We start from the raw sequence: 18,908 nt of genomic DNA on the forward strand, positions 1-18,908 counted from the left end.
GGAGGCATTAGGGGGTGTCACACATCCATGACCCAGCCAGGCTGGCATGAGTCGGGGAGCAGTGGGGTCCCCATAAATCAGTGTGGTAGAGAAAAGGGTGCTGGGGTGATGCTGGGTCTGCCTTTCCTCCACCTCCTCTTGATTTTGGGGCTGTGAGAAAATTGGTGACCCCCACCAATTTAAGTGAAAAACCCCACATGTGGGGCATGAGTCACCACGAGCTCATCCTTGGGGCTGAGAAACGGAGGAGCTCAGCTCCATCCGTGCAGCCAAAGGTGCAACCTCCATCGTTCCTGAAGCAACAGGGCTGGGGTGCACCCCACTGGGGGAATCCTGTCCTGCCTGGCCCTGGGGACTGGGGTGGCCTGAGGAAGCCCAAATCCCGCAGCCTGGATTCACACACTAAGCTTTTGACATTCCCAGAAGCTTCCACAAGATGGACCTCGGAGCGAGAGGAGGTGCCGGGTAGGGGGACCCATCCCATCCTGTCCCATCCCATTCCATCCCATCCCGTCCCGCCTGCTCCCGCCATGCCATCCGTAGGAGGCTCAGAGTCCAGCCAGGCAAGCCCCGGCATGGCACGGCCACCCGGGCTCTTCCTGCTGGCCCTGTTGGGGCTGGGGACGGGGGGCTCGCCCTCCTGCTGGGACCCCCGGGGCCAGCCTCGCCGCTGCATGCCCGTCTTTGAGAATGCCGCCTTCGGTCGGGCCGCCGAGGCCACCAACACGTGTGGTTCTCCCCCTGAGGACTACTGCCTGCAGATGGGCGCTCGCCACGCCAGCGCCCTGTGCCACCGCTGCGATGCCACCGACCCCCGGCTCCACCACAACGCCTCCTTCCTCACCGACTTCCACAGCCAGGAGGAGAGCACTTGGTGGCAGAGCCAGTCCATGGCCTTCGGCATCCAGTACCCCAACTCCGTCAACATCACCCTCCACCTGGGTAAGTGCCCGTGGGACCCCCTGCGGGAAACTGGCAGTGGGTGCATTGAGACCTGGGTGCGTGGCTTTGGGGGGATGGATGCTCCTGCACCCTGCAGCTCATGGTGCTGCTTTTGGGTTAAAGAGAGGACCCTCCCCAGGGCTTTTAGGGGGTGCAAGTGGTGCCCCTCTGAGCGGGATGCCCTCTGTGAAGGGTAGATCACTGAAAAGACCTGGGGAGAGTCTGCCCCATCCATCAGCTGAGCCTCGGTCCCTTGGAGGGTGAGGATCCTGGTGGCTGCTCCCGCCTGTGCAACATCCCAGCCAGCTGTGCCTGGGGTTCCTGCTCTCCCGCTTCCCCAAGGCTGCTTTTTACCGATTATGCAAATTTTTGGAGCAGGAGGCAGACAGGGGGAGGCACAGACCCCCTCCCCCGTGAGAGCCTTGCCACTGGAGTGAGCACCGTGGATGCCAAGCCCGTGCGGTTTCCCCCCTGTGCATTGCTAAGGTTGCCTGGTACATTCTTGGGGGGGTAGAGCTCTGCACACACCATGCAGCCCCAGCAGGCTTCCCCAGCTGGGATCCGACCTTCTAAGTTTTAAATACTGTGCAAGCTGCCTGCTTGGAGAGTACTTAAACCCATGGGGCATGCCTGGCATTTTAAAAAGGATTTTTTAACACTTTCCTGCCATCTAAACTATCCTGGCTATTGACTGACGCTGTAAAATCTTCATTCTCTGCCATCTCCTGCCATCCGCATGCCGAGGGGGGGTAGCGGAGGGGCTGCGGTTGGAGCCGGTAAGGGGACAGCTGAGTGCTGGTGTGGCACGGAGCTGTGCTGGTGGGACCCGGTGGCTGGAGTTGGGGTGATGGTGGAGGGTCTGTGCCTGCCCTGGCAGGGACGTGGAGCTGCCCATCTGGGCGGAGGTCACTGCTTTCCCAGCCCCCTGCGAGCTGGCGGACATCTGGTCCTCGTCCTCAGGCCAGGGCTGGGCTCCCTGCCGGGCATGAGAAGCGATGCCGGAGGAGCCTGCCATCCCTGCTCCCACACCCTGCCAGCCCCGTGGGAGGGGATCTGCCAGCCCCTCGCCCATCTAACGCAGGCTGTCATGTTGCCCCAAATTCGTTCGTGTTTGATGGAGCGTAGACAACCCGAATGCAATCTGCATGACATTGCACCGACCTCGTCTTCACAGCCCTCCATGTCCCTTCCTGAACTGGAGCATCCCCCTGCAAACGTACCCTTGTTTCTGCATGGCTTGTATATCTTGCCATGCTAAAAAGTGCCATTTTGGTGCCCGGCACATTGCTGTCTGACCTTCCCTGTAGCCTGCGGGCCCTCTTCTTGTCCCATCTGCAGAGCTTTTTATTGCTACCTTAATGCTTTCACTTGGGTTATGGAGGAAAAGCCCAACTGGCTCCTGCAGATCCTCAGGACGTGGCCCAGGACGAGTCCTCAAGTCCTCGCTTGTGAGCTCCACCAAATAATTGGGTTTTTTAACCCACGTAGCGCATCCCTGCCATCCTGCTCGTTTCGCTCAGCCCCGAGTCAGACGCTGTGTAGGTTCTCCAGTGCTGTTACCTGGGGAGCTTATTAAATAAGATATCGAATGAGTTGGACAAGACCTGTGTTTACTTGCATGGTGTTGATTGGCGTTAATTAGATTATCCTCCTTTAAACCTCTCTTCTGTGCGAGGTTTCAGCCATGCCGTTACAGTGCATAGGACTCGGAGCAGATCGATAATCCCGAGTGCCCATGGCTGCTGCGTGTACACAGTCAGACGTCAGGGAGGAACCCAAAATATCCACGGGCTTGCAAAGGCACCGGGGCTGCTCGGGTGGCTCTGAATGCCAACGGCTCGTGTCAGAGTGTCTAGATTAAGCAGTGTCTGCATCTGTGGCTCTGGCGCTGATTTTCCTTTGGGATGTGAGCCTGTGGCAGGCTCCCGGAGCTGAGGTTTGGGGAGGCTGGAAGTGGTTGGGGACATGTAGGTGACGTGACTGTCCCACATGCTCCTCTCTTCTGTCCAAACTCCTTCGTCTGGAGCCCCTGGCGGGATACGAACTGCAGTTTGGGCTCTGCAGGAGGTGAGTGAACATGTTGTTCAGAGGACAGCACAGCTGGGAGAGCATCCAGGGATCCTGGTGCTGTCACCCTCAGCTGCCTGTGCACCCTCCCGGTGTCCCCATCCCATGGCACACCCAGCTTTGGGACATATCGCACCTTGCCAAGCAGGAAAAGGGAGACAACCAGCTCGGGTTATTTTCTGGATTGATTTTTTTTTTTTTTCCTGAGCAGAAGTTGGCTGATTAAAAGGCCTGTTTGAGAAAAGCACGCGCTCCCTCGGGATGATTCTCCAGGGCAGCAAGTCTCCTCCATCCCAGCTGGAGGCTCCGAGATCGGGCTCCACCAGCCCAGTCCACCCCCGCCTCCCCTCGCACGGGGCCATTTGGGGCAGGGGCTGTTTATTGACCCAGCGCCGAGCTCCCTTCCTCTCCCAGAGGAAACTGTTCCAGGAGGCAATGGCCTTGGCCTCGCTGTTTTGGTAGACATCCCACCGGGCCCCTGCTGTCTGGGAACCGGCGCCTGCCGGCCATCCCCCCCGCCCCCACCATTGGGTGAAGGGCAGGGACACCCCCACTGTTACCGGCCCAGAGGGAGGTGAATTTTGGGGGGAGGCAGAGGGGAGCACGGTGGCGGTGGGTTGCAGCCCCTTCCCAGCCCTTGTCACCTCAGGGTGGGCTGTGAGTGGGTCTGTCCCCTGCCTCGGGTGCTCCCTGTGTCCCTGATGGGAGGCAGCTGCTTTTCCCAGTGCCGGTAGCTGGGCTGTCTCCGCTCCCCCACAGCAAAGTCACAGCACATATGCGACAGTATTCATATGGGCCCAATTAAAAGCTTGTTTTCCTAGTCCCGGAATAACCCCTCTAACATTCCCAACTCATTATCTTTTCAAATAAAGCCAAAACCTTGCAGCTAATTGTTTTGCGCTGTCAGGAGCGGTGTTGTTATGGAGCAATCCAGTCTTTGAGCTGGTCCTTCATCTCTGGCAATTAAGCAGTTCTGATGTTCACTTTGGTGTTTTCTTTCCCTCTTTTTGCTAATTCTTTCAAGCTCTTTCAGAGCTGCGCCATCTGCCCCGGGGATTGGTGGCCTCTCTTTGTCTTCGTCCCAGCAAAGACGGCAGCGATGCCGGGTCCTGGCACGCGGCTCCCTGGGAAGGGACCGGCCTTTACTCTTTCCACCTCCCCATCCCCATGGGACTGCTGCTCCGTGCCGTGGGCTGGTGGTTAGAGCCTGGCTTTGCAGTGGCTCCTTGCCCGTGCCACCCTCCTGGTGCATCCATACAATGGGTCGGTGGCTGCGATGGGGCCAGAGCTGATTTGGGGCAGGACAGCATTTGGGCTGCAGCGAGGAGGAGCTGGTTAAGGGCAGCTGGACGATGATTTCTGCTTTGCAGAGCAGGATGGTGCACGTGGGGTTGCCAACAGCCATGCAGGACAGGGCACAGGCATAATTTCGGCCCTGGTGCAGGCTGTGGTGGCAGCCGGGAGAAGGGTGACAGCGTGGCGGGGTCTGTCCCCAGGCAAAGCCTACGAGATCACCTACGTGCGGCTGAAGTTTCACACCAGCCGCCCTGAGAGTTTCGCCATCTACAAGCGCAGCCGTGCCGAGGGTCCCTGGGTGCCCTTCCAGTACTACAGTGCGTCCTGCGAGAAGACCTACGGGAAGCGGCAGCGGCACTACCTGCGGCCGGGGGAGGACGAGCAAGTGGCCTTCTGCACTGACGAATTTAGCGACATCTCCCCGCTGAGCGGGGGCAACGTCGCCTTCTCCACCCTGGAGGGACGACCCAGCGCCTACAACTTTGACGGGAGCCCCGCGCTGCAGGTGCTGCTGGGGTGGGAGTGGGGTGGGTGCGCGGTGCCCCCGGGACCGGGGGCGCTAATGCAGCCACCCGGGGTAAAAGTGCCTGCGATACCCTGCACACCCATGGGGAAAGGGGCAGGAGCTGGTGGTCCGGATCCCTCGCCAAAGCACCTTCCCCGTGTCCCCTGCAGGAGTGGGTGACTGTCACCGACCTGCTCATCTCCTTGAACCGTCTCAACACGTTTGGGGACGACATCTTCAAGGACCCCAAGGTGCTGCAGTCGTACTACTACGCCATCTCCGACTTCTCTGTTGGGGGCAGGTGAGGCGCAGCGGGGCCGGGGTGCGGGCAGCCGGGGTGGGGGACCTTCCCGGGTCTGTGGGGCTGGGGCAGTTGCTCCGCGCCTCTTGTTTGAATGGTGTTTTTGGGGCAAACTGCTCAGATGTGGCTTCCTCCATGTGTAAACCACAGCTGGCGGTGCAGGGAAGTGTGATGGAACCTGGAGTCCTGCCAGTTGTGCGGGAAGGAGGTCTTTTCCCCACAAGCCCTCTCCATTTGTCACCAGTTATATTTGCTTGCCCCTCCCAGCCCCATGGCTTTTAATGGTGCCAGAACTCATGCTGCTCCTCCTGTAGCTCAGCTTGGTCCCCGGGCACAGCAAAAGAGGGGTCTTGGGGTGCCAGTGGTGAGATGCCCTGAGGTCATGGAGGCTGGGGAGGAGCTTGGAGTTGGCTTGGCCACAGCCAGAGGAGCCGGAGTAGCTGCTGGTGGGTTGGGGGGCTGATGCGGGACAGAGATGTCGGTGGCATCCACTCAGTGCTGGCCGCGGGCTGTGCTGCACATGTCCTTCCCTGGTTATGGCAAGTGGGAAATCTCTCCATCCCAGTGGGAGCTGCTTCCCCCCTGACAGTGGGGCTGGGGCTGCTCCCAGCCGGCCGGCAGCCCCCATTGCTGTCATCTCCCCGCCGGGCCCCAGCAGCTGGAGCTGGTTAGCATCTCCTAAGGGCCACCCTCAGCGTGTGACCTCCCAGCTGGCTGGGACAGGAGCGCCTCAGGGACACGGCGGGTGGCCTCAAGGCCAGTACAGCCTGAGCTGCTTTCTGCCCTGCTCCTCGCCCCACGGCCACCCCAGGCGAGCCAGCCCAGCAGCCGGCTGCTGCCCACACCGGTGCTCAGAGCAGCTCGTCCCCACGGGGGGGGTCTCTCTGTAGGTGTAAATGCAATGGCCACGCCAGCGAGTGCGCCCCAGACGATGCCGGGCAGCTGGTCTGCGTCTGCCAGCACAACACGGCTGGTGCTGACTGTGAACGCTGCCAGCCCTTCTACCAGGACCGGCCCTGGGCTCGCGGCACTGCCGAGGCTGCCAACGAGTGTCTCCGTGAGTATTCGCTGGGCTGGTCCCATGGTCCCGGTGTGCAGCCGGCCCCGACGGGCTGCACTGGGGCTGCATTGGCTCGTCCAGGAGTTCCTGCCCCTCCTGCACAAGAAGAAAGCACCTGCTCCATTTTCATAGAATCATAGAATGGTTAGAGTTGGAAGGGACCTTAAAGATCATCAAGTTCCAACCCCCCTGCCATGAGCAGGGACATTTTGTAAGGCTGCTCTGGGCAGGGAGGGAGGATTTGCACCCCAAGGGCCTCCCTTCACCGCATCACCCTGAGGATTCCCCGATGCTTCCTTATCCCACGAGTGCAGCCGCCTGCTCCATGCACGGTGCTGCACCCACCTCTGCTTCCCATGGCAGAGGTGTTGCCAAAAGCTCACGCTGCCAAGCCAAGCAGCCCCTCTTGGCTCATCCAACACCCCCAGGAGGTTGCGAGGATGTGTGAGCCCTGTGCCCCCCCCAGGTGCTGACCACCTCTCCTGCCTCCCTCCTCCCCCCCCCCAAGCTTGCAACTGCAGCGGCCGCTCGGAGGAGTGCTTCTACGACCGGGAGCTGTACCGCCGCAGCGGGCACGGGGGCCACTGCCGCAACTGCCGGGACAACACGGCCGGACCCCACTGCGAGCGCTGCCGGCAGAACCACTATCGCTGGGAGGAGCGGGCAGCCTGCCAGCCCTGCCACTGCCACCCCGCAGGTGCGTGGGGCTGCACCGAGCCAGGCTCCGGCTGCCAAACCCCTGCCTTAGCCAGGGCTCGGCTGGGAGGGATGGTTTTGGTCCCTGCTCAGGGTCTCCCCATCTCCCCCTCGACGTCTCTCCCCACCTGGGACAGAGTCTCAGGGCTGGCCGGGGTCCCCGCAGGCTCCCTGCAGCCCCAGTGTGACAGCTCGGGGACATGCCTCTGCAAAGCCAACGTGACAGGCTGGAAGTGTGAGCGCTGCAAGGATGGCTACCACAGCCTGAGCGAAGGTGGCTGCAGGTGAGGAGGAGCCCGGCCTCGGGCTGGAGCAGTGGGACAGAACCCGGGCTCATTTCGTGCCTTTGTCTCATCCCATCCAGACCCTGTGCCTGCGACCCCGTGGGCAGTGTGGGCATCTGTGACCCCAACACGGGGCATTGCACCTGCAAGGAGAGGGTGGAGGGGCACTTGTGCAACAGGTAAGCACCGCAGCCACGGGATGGGGATGAGACCACGGCCCCTTTCCCGGCTGCCCTTTGCCACCTGCTTCTGTTTCCTCCCCGTGCCCAGGTGCCAGCCGGGATGGTTTAACCTGCAGCCCCACAACCCCGCCGGCTGCACCAGCTGCTTCTGCTATGGCCACTCCACCGCCTGCATGGCGGCTGATGGCTACGAGGTGACCCACATCCGCTCTGACTTCAGCCAAGGTACCACCCCCCCAGCCCCTGGTGAAACTCTGGCAGTTTAGGAAGGCTGGGGCTGAGCATCCCGCTCTGGGGCTGACTGGTGGTGATGGCTGGAGGGTGATTTCTCTGGGTCACCCCTATTTTGCTGTTAAACCTCTGCTTTTTCCCCCAGCTCTGTGGGGATGGGCTCTCCCTGTGGCATCCCTCCATGTCAACCTGCTCCCAGGGCTGTGCGTGGCTCGGGGAGGGCCGTGGGGCCAGCCACAGCTGTCCCACCACACCAGGGACAGCGGGAGCACTAAAAATCAGCTTAGAGAAACAAAAACTCAAAGGATGAAGCCTGGTGGAAATTTTCCCCCTTATTCCCTCCTCTCCCCATCCTCGGCTGGGAAGGGGTAGGGCAGACGGATGCCAGGGGAGCGGGATGGGATGCTCCTCTCCAGCTGCAGCCAGGGCTGTGCGTGGCAGGGCTGGATGTGTGCGGGATGTTCGGGGAAACCCTGCCATCTGCTGCACAGACGTGTGCAGCCCCGGCTGCGGGCACAGCACGGTTCCCACTCACCGGGACCCCCGCCTGCACCCTGGCAGGGTATGGGCACCCATCGCGGGCAGCCCGGCTCTCTGTCTCGCCCGTACCCCGACAGCGAGCAGATGGAGGCGAAGACGCCAGGCGTGGGTTTGTCCCGATTGCCTTTAATCCACGCTGCCAATTGCTGTGCTGCTGTAACGTCTTCCACGGCCTTGAAACGGAGCCAGGCTTTAAACTGAGTCTTTTTTCCACCCTTCACGCAGCCAATTTGGGGCTGCTCCTTTAGGAACAGGTTTGGCAGAGCCCTGGGCTGGGTTGTAAGAGGCTCAGCACGGCCAGGCAGGGTGCAGCCCCCCCTCCTAAAGTGCTGCTCCCCAAAGTGCCCCCCAATCCACAGCTGAGCTGGATCTGCTGGAAGTTTCCTGCCCTGGGTGAAAGGGTCCAAATTCGGGATGATTTGATAATTGAGTGCAGTCCACTTGAGAGCCAGGGAGGGATTTCTAAGTGTTCATCCTGCAGGAGCCCAGGGCTGGAAGAAATAACTAACCCTGGGGAGCAGGGGGTGGGGTGGTGGAATTTAACTGATTTCCGAAGGAAACCAACTTAATGCAATTACGCCCCATCTCTCCCTGGGCTTCCTGCCCCTCCAGCCCACAGTAACATTGGAACCACAGCACAGGCAGGGGGCAAAAGTTTAAAGATAATAATTTCCTCCAAATCTAAGAAAATAAACAGCTGGGGGCGGGGGGTGCAGCTAGGGCCACTCTCCAGTGTGTGAGAGCATGGAGCCCAAGCGGAGCAAGGCGTTACAAAGCATCAGCCCTTATAAGACCCTGGAGAGTCTCGGGAGGAGGAACAGAGCCCCCAAAAGCAGCACCCGGCTGCTGCTGGGCTGGTGGGGACTTGCTGCTCCCTTTGTCCATGCACCAGTGCTGTGTGCCCTCATGCAGGGCTGGAGGGCTGGGCTGCCACCGCTCCGGGCACTGAAGACCTGCCTCTGCGCTGGACTGATGGGGAGATCGTCGCCGAGTGGGATGGAGAGGAGCCAGTGGATTTTCTTGCACCAGGTATCATGTCTGTGGGGTCCCTGGGGTTCTGCTCTGCCATGGGTACCCTCCGATGTTCTCATGGTTCATCCTACCTCTAAGCTGGTGCATGAGGTGCCGTGCTCCATCCTGGTTTTGATAACACGAGGCAGTGGGGGGGATCAGGGCAGTGGCTGGGATGCCGGAAGGGCAGGTTGGAGCTGGCCCTGCTCTAGGAAGGTGACCATGGTTCCTGGTGATGCTGATGGGAACAGGACTGTGCCAGGGGTACATCCATATCCTACAGACTTTTCTCCTCTTTCTCCTCACAGAGAAGTTTCTGCAGAACCAACGTCTCAGTTATGGGCAGCTCCTGTCCCTGCTGCTGGGAGTGGAGGGGAATGGAATGGGGATGGAGACTGAGGTGTCCCTGCTCCAGGTCCAGCTGGTGCTGGAGGGCGAGGGGATGGAGATCACCATGTCCAGCAGCGAGAGCCAGCCCCAGCATGGAAAGCAGGCTGTCACCTTCAGGTACCCATCACGGTGCTTGGGGAACCTCGGCTGTGTTGGGGACACAGTGTGTTTGATCTTGTCTGGACTGTCCCATGCGGGGTTCAGCCCCGCTCCCTGCCCACCTCGGGAATTTAACTGTGCTCCCATCACTGCACCCGGGTCTCGAGCCGATCTGTCCTGTGGCAAGTGGCTGCCAGACTGGCCCAGTCCTTCCTCCCACGTTCCTTCTCCAACAGGCTGCAGGAGGCAGAGGAGGGTGCGGAGCCTTTGCTGTCAGCCTTCAGCTTCCAGCACCTGCTCTCCAACCTGACCGCCCTCCGCCTCCGCGTGAGCCGTGGCCCTGGGAGAGGTGGGTGGCTCCATGCAACTTCCCCATGGGGACCAAGCTGGGATGGGGCTGGGGACATTGGGGCAGCTTCAGGCTCTCAGGGATGAGAGCAAAGGGTGGTTGCTCTCTGTGAACACTCCTGGGCTCTCCAGGAGGTATTTTGGGGTCTCCTACATGGTCTGGAGCATTTCCAGGCAGGATGGAGAGATGGGGGCTGGGGCATATGCCATCCCATCCTCACATTTCTCTCCCCTCTCGCAGGCAGGCTCTCCCTGAGCGAGGTCCAGCTCACGTCCGCTCACCCTGGGCCAGGGGCACGTGCAGGTTGGGTGGAGGCATGCACGTGTCCCCCCGGCTACACGGGGCAGTTCTGCCAGTCCTGTGCACCCGGCTTCAAGAGGGAGATCCCCTTTGGCAGCCCCTTCGTCAGCTGCGTGCCCTGCACCTGCAACCAGCACGGGGACTGCCATCCCCTCACAGGTGTGCACCCCACCGGTCCCCCAAATTGCCCCACTGTTGCATGCATGGGTGAAAAATCCATGGCTTGGCTTGTTTGTGAGGGATGCTGGAAACCGTCTGTGAGGTTGTGGTACCCAAAGCTTGCAGATTGAATTGCTTGGCGGGTTGTAGGGACTGGGTTTGTAACTGCAGAGATAATTAATGAAGTGCAAACCAGCGGTAATTTATAATAAGAGGGGCATCTCTCATGCTGCTTTGTGACCAGAAAGGAGGAGAAAGGAAAGGTGCTGGTCTTCAGAGGAGTGGGGAGGCAGGGATCAGGGCAGGAGAGAGGCAGAGGGTTTTGCCAGGACGGGTCTCGCAGGCAGCATCACAAGTGGGCACAGCCCTGGCACCTGCAAACTGGGGGCAAACCTGAGTGAAGAAATAAGTAAAAGAGGGGGGAAAATACAGCGGTGCCAGGCTTGCGGGAAGGCATCAGAGGAGCCGGTTCTCGTGCTGCCAGCCCAAGCCCTGCTCTGCCTCTGGACCCAGCTCAGAGGTGCATGACTGTAGCAGGGACTGTGGCTTGAAGGGAGGAAAAATCAAAAGCAAAGTCTTCAGGGCAGTGTGGCTGTGTGTGGGGTGGTTCGCAGGGTGTTGGCTCTCCCATCTCCTGCCAGGCAAAGCATCTGGATGGCTTTGGTCAGGGAAGGGGGACAGGATTGCAAACCGCTGCCCTGGAGCTTGAGGCGGCTGCGTGAATCCAGCACCAGCCTCGCTGCTGTCAGCCCTGGGGAAAGGCAGATCAGAGCCTTCAGGGGCTTGTGAGATGCTGCCTTGCTCCCTGTCCACCCCTGCAGAAAGCAGCAGCTCTGATCGGTGCTGAGAAGAGCTTGGCAGTAAGAGGATGCTGTTGGTATCTGGATGGAGCCCCTGGGGCTCCTCGCTGGCTGGCTCCCCTTGGTAAGGAGCAACAATAGTGCACGGCTGGGATGGAAATGGCTGGAAGAGGTGTTTGTGCTCAGCAAGTGCCCCTGCCCTGCCAGGGGAAACACGGCAGCAGCTCCACAAACTCACCCCTCGTCTCGCCAAGCTGGGGCTGGCGCCACCAACCGCATAATCCCCAGGGACGGGGCCAGGCTTTTGATGTCCCAGCCCTGGTGCTGCCAGCCTGAGCCAGCCCGCATGTTTCCTTTCATTTATTTTTCCACTCCTTCCTGCCACCCACTTTTCCTTTCTTTTCCAACGTCCATCTCTGCCTGGATGTGGGGAATATGGAAAAATATCCGTTCCCTCCTGCACAACCCGGCTGGTATGACCTGACCCCACAAATCATGGGGAAAAATCCTCCACCCGGCTCCTTCTCTCTCTCTCTCTCTCCAGTCAAGCAGAGCATCTGCCCGGAGGTGGGGGGGTGCTTGAGCATCCTTCCTCCTCCTCCCCGCTGATTTCAGAAGGCTGTGACTCACCGGCTCGGCTCGCAAGGAGACGCTCGCTCCCCGCTGGGTGCCGGTCGGCTGCTTGTGTTTTCCATGACAGGCTGGAAACGACGTGCCTGGTCGCTGGGAAATGTGTTGTCGATTATCGCAGGCGCCGACAGACCCCGTGCACGTTGACGGTGCTGCCTGCGTGTGCCAGCACCGCCTCGTCCCCACACCGTGGGGGGACCATGGGGCTGGCACTGGGACCCCAGTGTCCTCTCCAAAACCTTCTCCCTTGAGCAAGGATGGGGCAGGGAGGGAAAATGTTCCAAGTCCTGGCTGGGGACATGCAACCCCAGCGTCATTGCTTGGCTGGAGTTGCACATCCCTCTCCGTGCAGTGTGCCACGCTTGGCACTTGGCTCTCCATCCCTCCCGCAGCCCCCACTGTTATTTGGGGCTGGGTTTTTGCAGACCCTCAGCTTTGTTTTCCTCCTCGTAGGGCAATGTCAGTGCTCGCACAACACAGAAGGTCCCTCCTGTGAGCGCTGCAGCCCTGGGTTTTACGGCAACCCCTTTGTGGGGCGCTTTGATGACTGCAAGCCGTGCCCCTGCCCTGGCCGCTCGCCCTGCACCGAGATGCCTGGCAGCGGGGAGGTGGTCTGCACCCACTGCCCCCCGGGGCAGAGAGGTGAGGCTGGGGGTGGGCGGGCAAGTGGGCTGCGGGCAGTACTGGCACAGCCAGACCCTCCCCTACCTTTTTGCCTTCCCCAGGAAAACGCTGCGAGCTCTGTGATGATGGGTTTTTCGGGGACCCCCTGGGGCAGAGGGGTCCCGTGCATCCCTGCGTCCCCTGCCAGTGTCACGGGAATGTGGATCTCAATGCTGTGGGGAACTGCGACCCCGTGTCCGGCCGGTGCCTGCGCTGCCTGTACAACACAACAGGCGAGCACTGCGAGAGGTGTCAGCCGGGCTTCTACGGGGACGCACTGGCTCCCGACCCCACCGAGAAGTGTGCACGTACGTATGGCCCTGGGGGCTCCGCCTGTAGCCCAAATCCTCCCAGCAGTGCAGGCAGAGGGTGGAAGGAGGATGCCCAGCGGGTTTAGGGGCTGATGGGTGATCCAGGTTGGCCCCAAACGCTCAGCAATGGCCTTTGCTCCCTCTCTCCACTGCTGTCCGTCCCTGGAGATATCCCGGTCTGCAGGGGCTCAGCCTCTCAGAGGGGGATTTTTGATGGAGGGGACACAGCCCTCCACGTAGCACCAGTGCCCTATTCCCACAGTCCCATCTGCCAGCCCCGTGTTGGGATGTAAGTGGTATTTTGTCTCCCATAGCCTGTGATTGCCACCCCGATGGCTCAGTCCCAGGGCAGGAGGGCTGCGATCCCAGCACGGGCCAGTGCCGCTGCCTCCCACATGTGACGGGCAGAGCCTGCGGGCTCTGCCAGCCCGGCTACTACGGTCTGCAGCCTGTCGTGGGGTGCAAGAGGTGTGTGTGACACTGTGTGGGGCTGTGGGGGGACAGCGGTGGCTCTGCATCCCCAGCTCTGGTCTCTGCTCTTTGCATGCATTGCTCACTCGTCACCTTCTTGGTGCCAGCTGCGAGTGCCACCCGATGGGGTCACGGGAGAGTGAGTGCCACGCGTTGACGGGGCAGTGCTCCTGCCAGCCAGGTGTCATGGGGAAGCAATGTGACCGATGCAACCACGGCTTCTTTGGCTTCTCGGCCAGGGGCTGCAGAGGTAACAGGGATGGGGACCTTGCCTCGGTACCAAAACCGGGGCTGGCAGCTGCGGCGTGACACCTTTCTGCCACCGCTGCAGCCTGCAACTGCTCCCCGCTGGGCTCCGTCACCCCCCAGTGCCATGAGAACAGCACCTGCCTCTGCCGCCCCGGCTTCGTGGGCTACAAGTGCGACCGGTGCCAGGCCAACTTCTTCCTCAACCCGCCGAGCTCCCGCTGCCAGCAGTGTCCTGCCTGCTACGGGCTGGTGAAGGATGAGGTACAGCCTGTGCCCTGAAGAGGTGGGCGCAGTGACCCGGCCCCCACGCTGCCTCGCTGACCCCCCCCCCCCTTTGTCTCCCCGTGTCTCACCTGCAGGCTGACCGGCTGAAGGCCAGGCTGCAGGAGATGGAGGAATGGTTGCAAAAACCAGGCTGTGATGCCCACCCGGGCCAGTCCCTCATGATGGGAGATGCGCCCCGGGGAGATGGGCTGCCCAGTCCTCACCTCCTGCAAGGTACATGGGGTACCCCTTCCCTCCACCATGGGGGGAGCCCCACATCACCCCTCAGGGGACCCTCTGCTCCCTCAGGGTGCTGTGACATGCTGGGTGGGTGCAAGGAGGTGCCATGGGCTCAGCATGGGCGATGGGGTGACCAAGAGGGGGTGGGACAGCCAGGGGGCCATGCCTTTTTGTGCAGGACAGCACAGCAGGGATGCTTGAACCCAGGAGGTTTTTGAGCCAGTGATGGGCATTACTGGGGGCTGAGCAATGGTACACGGGGTGCTGCATCCCAGGGTCCCTCCTGAGCACCAGGAGGGACTCTCTTCCCCTCTCATTAGCAGGCAGAAAGGAGGTGCTCGGCCATGGGGCAGCCCCACAGGCAAGCGGGGAGCCCTGAGCACCTCTGTGGGCAACAAGCAGCTGCTTGTGCTGTCCGCAGGTGCCCGGGCTGTCCTCTTGGCACAGGTTGGGCGGCTGGCAGGGGCGCTGGGCACCGCGCGGGGCCGTCTCAGCAATGCCAGCCAGGCCACTGGTTGCTCCGGCCACGGACTCCCCAAGACCTGCGTCCTGCTGTCGGAGATCGGGGCCACGCTGCAGTCGGCGCAGCGGGAGATCCTGCACGCTGCGGACACCCTGGCTACCACGGTGTGGGCTCCTGCTGGCCGCGGGCTCCCAGAGGGGGCTGGTGGCCATCCTTGGGGCAGTGGGATGTGCAGGACTGGTGGGGTGGGATGTGACCAGCACTGCGGTTGAGTGGGAAAGCCTGGGGTCCGTGTGGGTATAGCCCTCCTTGCAGCTGAGTCAAAAGGAGCTATTTCCCTCGCTCGCTCCCATTTCCAGACCTCCTCCAGCGCTCTGGGAGGTTCTTGATGGTGCTGGGCTGGTGGGGTCCGGGGGTGCCTGCTCTCTGCTGGAGTCTCACTGCTGCTGTTTGCATTTCAAGGAGATTCCCCATGAAATCCCCCAACAGCCCACAAACTGGAGCCGCTGGGCGCTGGAGGCACGGGCGCTGGCAGAAAGGTACACTTGCACCTCTGATCCTGGCATGCACAGGCTGCCTGCCCAGCGTGGGGTGCAGGACGGCTGCTCCTGTCCCAGGAGGCCAGTCCTAATATCATCTTCTGGGTGCCCTTGTCCCTGCAGCCACGAGGACGCCATGGCACAGGTGGAGGCAGTGGTCAGGAGAGCCCTGCGTGCTTCCAACACCAGCTCCCAGCTCCTGCAGAGCCTGCTGGAGAGGAATGTGACGCGGGATGCACAGCGTGAGCTGGAGGCCGGGTGAGGGGCTGGCAGCAAGGAGGGGGACAGGAGAGGAGAGCAGCCCCTTGCTTCTGCCCAAGTCCCTTTTCCAGGACTTGGTCATGGTGTTTGGACAACAGGGACATGACTGAGTCCCATCAAACTCATTGCACCAGAGTGTTGCAAAGTAGGGAGCCAGAGTGCTCCGTGCTGGGGGTGTTTCAGGCTCTTTCCCCCAGTGTTTCCCCCTATATCCTTGTCCAAGGCCAGGTCCCAGGCTGTCATCTCCATCCTTTGAGGGACCAGAGGGCTCTGGGTGACCACAGCATTTTTGTCCACATAGGTATGAGGAAATCCAGCGGGCACGGGAGGAGCTGAGTGCTGGCGTGGCGGAGGTGGCAGTGGAGGCCAGGAGAGCTTTCACAGGTGTCGAGCAGGCAAATGCAGACATGGCCAAGAAACTCCTGCAGGTGGCTGCACTGGGGCAGGTGAGCAGTGTCCAAGCTTAGGCTCCTGCTTGCATCCTACCCCCGTTGGGCAGCACTGCCTCCTGCGCTGGGAGACTCTCTCATGGAGCCTTTGGCATCCCTGACTCCTCAACAGGAGCTGCCAGTCCAGGCAGGAGCCCTGGCACGGGACCTGGCAGCACTGGAGCAGGCAGCAGAGGTGCAGGAGCCATTGGCTCGGCAGGCTGTCGAGACATCCCACGCACTGGCAGCTGGATTGCGCCTGGAACTGCAGAAGACTCATGGTTTCGAGCAGGTAATTGCTGCTTACTTGCATGGGGTGTCCCTGCAAAATAAGTGATGGGGACCCCCTGTTCCAGCTGGAGCTATGGGCATGCTGGGTGCATCCCTCTCCCGCCTCCCAGCCGGGGCACAACAGGGTGGGTGAGTCCCATCCCTGCTGCTCTGGTGACCGGAGGGACAATGCCTTCAGATGGGGGGTCGGGAGCAGATGTTTTGGGAGCCATCTCCTCTCAGGCTCCCAGGTGTCCCAAGGAGCTTGCCCGCCAAATGGGAGCAGGCTGGGTCCCACATTTCCCAGCTGGGTGCAGCTCTTTGCCCCCTCCCCACCCTCACTCCTGCTCTCCCTCTCACCAGCTGCGGGACCGGGCTGGCTCTGCCCATGGCACGGCCACCTCGGCTGTCTCTCGTGGAAAAGCCGTGCTCTCCGACACGGAGTCCCTCCTGGCCACCTTGGAAGGTAAAAGGCACTAGCCAGAGCATCTCTGGCCACAGCTTGGCTCTCGCCGTGCTGGCTCTGGGTGCCAAGGGGACAGTTGGGTGACAGTTGGGTTGTCCCCACAGGCATGAGGAAGGTGCTGGGGCATCGGAAGGGCCAGGCTGCCCTGAGGAGGAGGATGGCACTTGTGCGGGACAGGGCGATGGCAGAGGCCCAGAGGAAGATTAAGCAGGCAGAAAGGACACTGGGAAACTCCTTGTCCATCTCCACCGCAGCCCGGAGGACGGCTGGAGAGGCTGAGCAAGTCTCTGGGGAAAGCGCCAAGGTCTGAAAGGAGGGATGTGGGGTGTGGGGGAGCCCGCGGTGGGCTATGGGGCACGGCTGGGCTGGTAGTCATCACAGCCTGCAGAGCCCAGGTTGCTGCAGGCAAGGTGGCAGAGCTCCCAAATACAGCTTCTGCTGCCCCTCCAGCACAGCCCACCCTTGCCTGCCTGCAGACCAGGGGGATGCACCCAACCAGTGCTCCAGCCAAGGAGCCAGCTGCAGTCCCCATGCGTGTCCCCAGGCAACTGTCCCCATCTCCATCCCTTTGCAGAGGGCACAGGCTGTGTTGCAGCAGAGCAAGCGGGTCCATAAGCGTGCCCGCCAGCTCGCCATGCGTGCCAATGAGACCCAGCAGGAGCTCTCCCGGCAGGAGCATGTGGCTGAGAAGCTCAGGGGGGACCTGGAGGAAGCACACCGGGTGAGTCATGTCCCCTCAGGCAGGTTGTCTCCTCCAGAGCCCAGAAGGAGCTTTGCCCACAGCCCAAAGCATAGGGAGCATCCCAGCTTTTGGGCTCTACTGTATGGGGAACGCCTTGTGGATGTTCCTGAGATCTCCCCCAGCCCCCCGCCCAGCCAAGGGTGAATGGTGTCCCTTACCTGGGTGTCTGTCTGTGTTGGAAGGTGGGGACAGAGGTGAGTGAGATGGCAAAAAGTCTCCAGGAGGCCCGGGGCTCACTCATCTCAGACATCGAGACCCTGAATGACCTGCTGAGCAGCCTAGGTGAGACCCGGGTGGGAGCGGGGTGCAGTCTCCCAGGGAACGGCCACGCTGTCGGGGCCCGGGGCTCTCCTGCTCGCTGGCCCTCTGGGCTGAGCTGGGTGCCCTTTGGCTGAGATCACTCAGACTCTTAGCAAAGATTCTTGAGGGCTCATATCTCGAGGAAAGGCCTCGCGCAGAATGAATTGGGGCTTGCTGAATGCGTGTGCCTCATGCCTGGTGTGAGGACCCTGATCTCCCTTGGCATCTCCAGGAGGAGCAGGGCTGGGTCAAGGGCTCAGTCCCTTTGGAGCCAAGGGATGTGCTGGGCTGGGTTCGCTCATGGTTGCTGGTTGGTTTTGCTCCAGCTCCTCCTTTGATCATCTGGGTACATTTCTGAGCACTCCAGAACTCTTGCATCCAAGAAGTTTTGCAAAGGGGTGGGAATCATCATCCATCTGTAAGAGAGAGATGTGCCCAGGCCCTGCCTGGAGCCAGAGTCCTATTTGCTTATCTGTGATCGCTGGGAAGCTGCGATGCCTCCGTGCCCTGCTGCACCCACTCCCTGTAGTTTGCCTGGTGCCGAGGGTCTGAGCCCCTGGAGCATGTCCAGAACATCTCCTGCCCGGCTCTCTGCCTCTCATCCGTGTCCTCTCCCCTTGCCCAGGTGACCTGGAGCAGTCCATGCAGGCGGAGGCGGTGCTGAGCGCCGGGCGGCTGCAGCTGGAGCGTCTGTGGCTACGCCTGGCCACACCGGGGGCCCTGGCTGGCCAGCTCAGCCTGCTGCAGCAGGAGGCAGCACGGCAGCAGGAGAAGATCCAGGCATTCGAGAGCGACTTGGCCGAGATCCGGGCTGACAAGCAGAATCTGGAGGACATTTTGCGGAGCCTCCCTGAGGGCTGCTCGAAGTGACGGTGACAGGCCCCTGGCCACTGCCCCATCGCCTCCGTGCCCCCCTGCACAGGGAACGGCAGAGTGACGGACACCCTGCCTTCACCAGCATCAATCCCTCCCACTGCTCTTCACACTGCCCACCATACACTATCACACCCCAGGTCCTTGTCTGCACCAGCTGGGGCTCAGCATCCTGAGCGCTCTGCGGCATGACTTCAGCCACCAGCTCTGTCCTCAGGGCAGGGGGAAAACCAGCTACCAGGGACCACTGATGGTTCTGTGCAGGAGAGAGCCATCACGGGGTTGGTTTCTCACCATGGAGTGAATGAAGAACTAGTCACAGATCTCCTCCACGCTAGACACATCCTTCCACCCTCCTTCCCCACTGCAGCACTGCGCACCAGGGAGGGACAGCTTATCAAGTGTGTAACGTACCAAAGCTGTAACACCCAGCGATCACTCCTGCCCCAGGAGATGAGAGAGGCTGTTGCACAGGTGCTGGAAGCTGGTCCTGCTGCACAGCATCCCGCAGTGCCATGCTCACGTG

At 61.3% G+C, this 18,908-nt stretch overlaps 1 protein-coding gene across 1 annotated transcript; it reads left to right on the plus strand.

Moving 5' to 3' along the window:
* Positions 1 to 530: 530 nt before the first annotated feature.
* On the plus strand, positions 531 to 18,379 carry LAMC3 (laminin subunit gamma 3). The gene is made up of 28 exons (XM_074161084.1): positions 531 to 942; positions 4,506 to 4,810; positions 4,981 to 5,111; positions 6,002 to 6,168; positions 6,680 to 6,868; positions 7,034 to 7,151; positions 7,232 to 7,330; positions 7,422 to 7,558; positions 9,017 to 9,133; positions 9,424 to 9,622; positions 9,841 to 9,953; positions 10,194 to 10,412; positions 12,296 to 12,484; positions 12,568 to 12,813; positions 13,131 to 13,284; positions 13,395 to 13,537; positions 13,619 to 13,797; positions 13,896 to 14,034; positions 14,462 to 14,667; positions 14,966 to 15,042; positions 15,166 to 15,300; positions 15,605 to 15,749; positions 15,865 to 16,023; positions 16,365 to 16,467; positions 16,572 to 16,771; positions 17,042 to 17,188; positions 17,392 to 17,491; positions 18,135 to 18,379. The coding sequence occupies exons 1-28, from the start codon at positions 531 to 533 to the stop codon at positions 18,377 to 18,379; spliced, it is 4,773 nt and encodes a 1,590-aa protein (XP_074017185.1).
* Positions 18,380 to 18,908: the final 529 nt, after the last annotated feature.

This window comes from Numenius arquata, chromosome 19 (genome assembly GCF_964106895.1).
Source record: "Numenius arquata chromosome 19, bNumArq3.hap1.1, whole genome shotgun sequence".
Classification (NCBI taxonomy): domain Eukaryota; kingdom Metazoa; phylum Chordata; class Aves; order Charadriiformes; family Scolopacidae; genus Numenius; species Numenius arquata.

Bases quoted from the DNA above. Each gene is read 5' to 3' on its own strand.
- LAMC3 (XM_074161084.1), top strand. From the start codon at position 531: ATGCCATCCGTAGGAGGCTCAGAGTCCAGCCAGGCAAGCCCCGGCATG. The intron at 6,169-6,679 runs GTGAGTATTCGC...CCCCCCCCCAAG, and splicing joins GGCTGCCAACGAGTGTCTCC to CTTGCAACTGCAGCGGCCGC. The intron at 12,485-12,567 runs GTGAGGCTGGGG...TGCCTTCCCCAG, and splicing joins CTGCCCCCCGGGGCAGAGAG to GAAAACGCTGCGAGCTCTGT.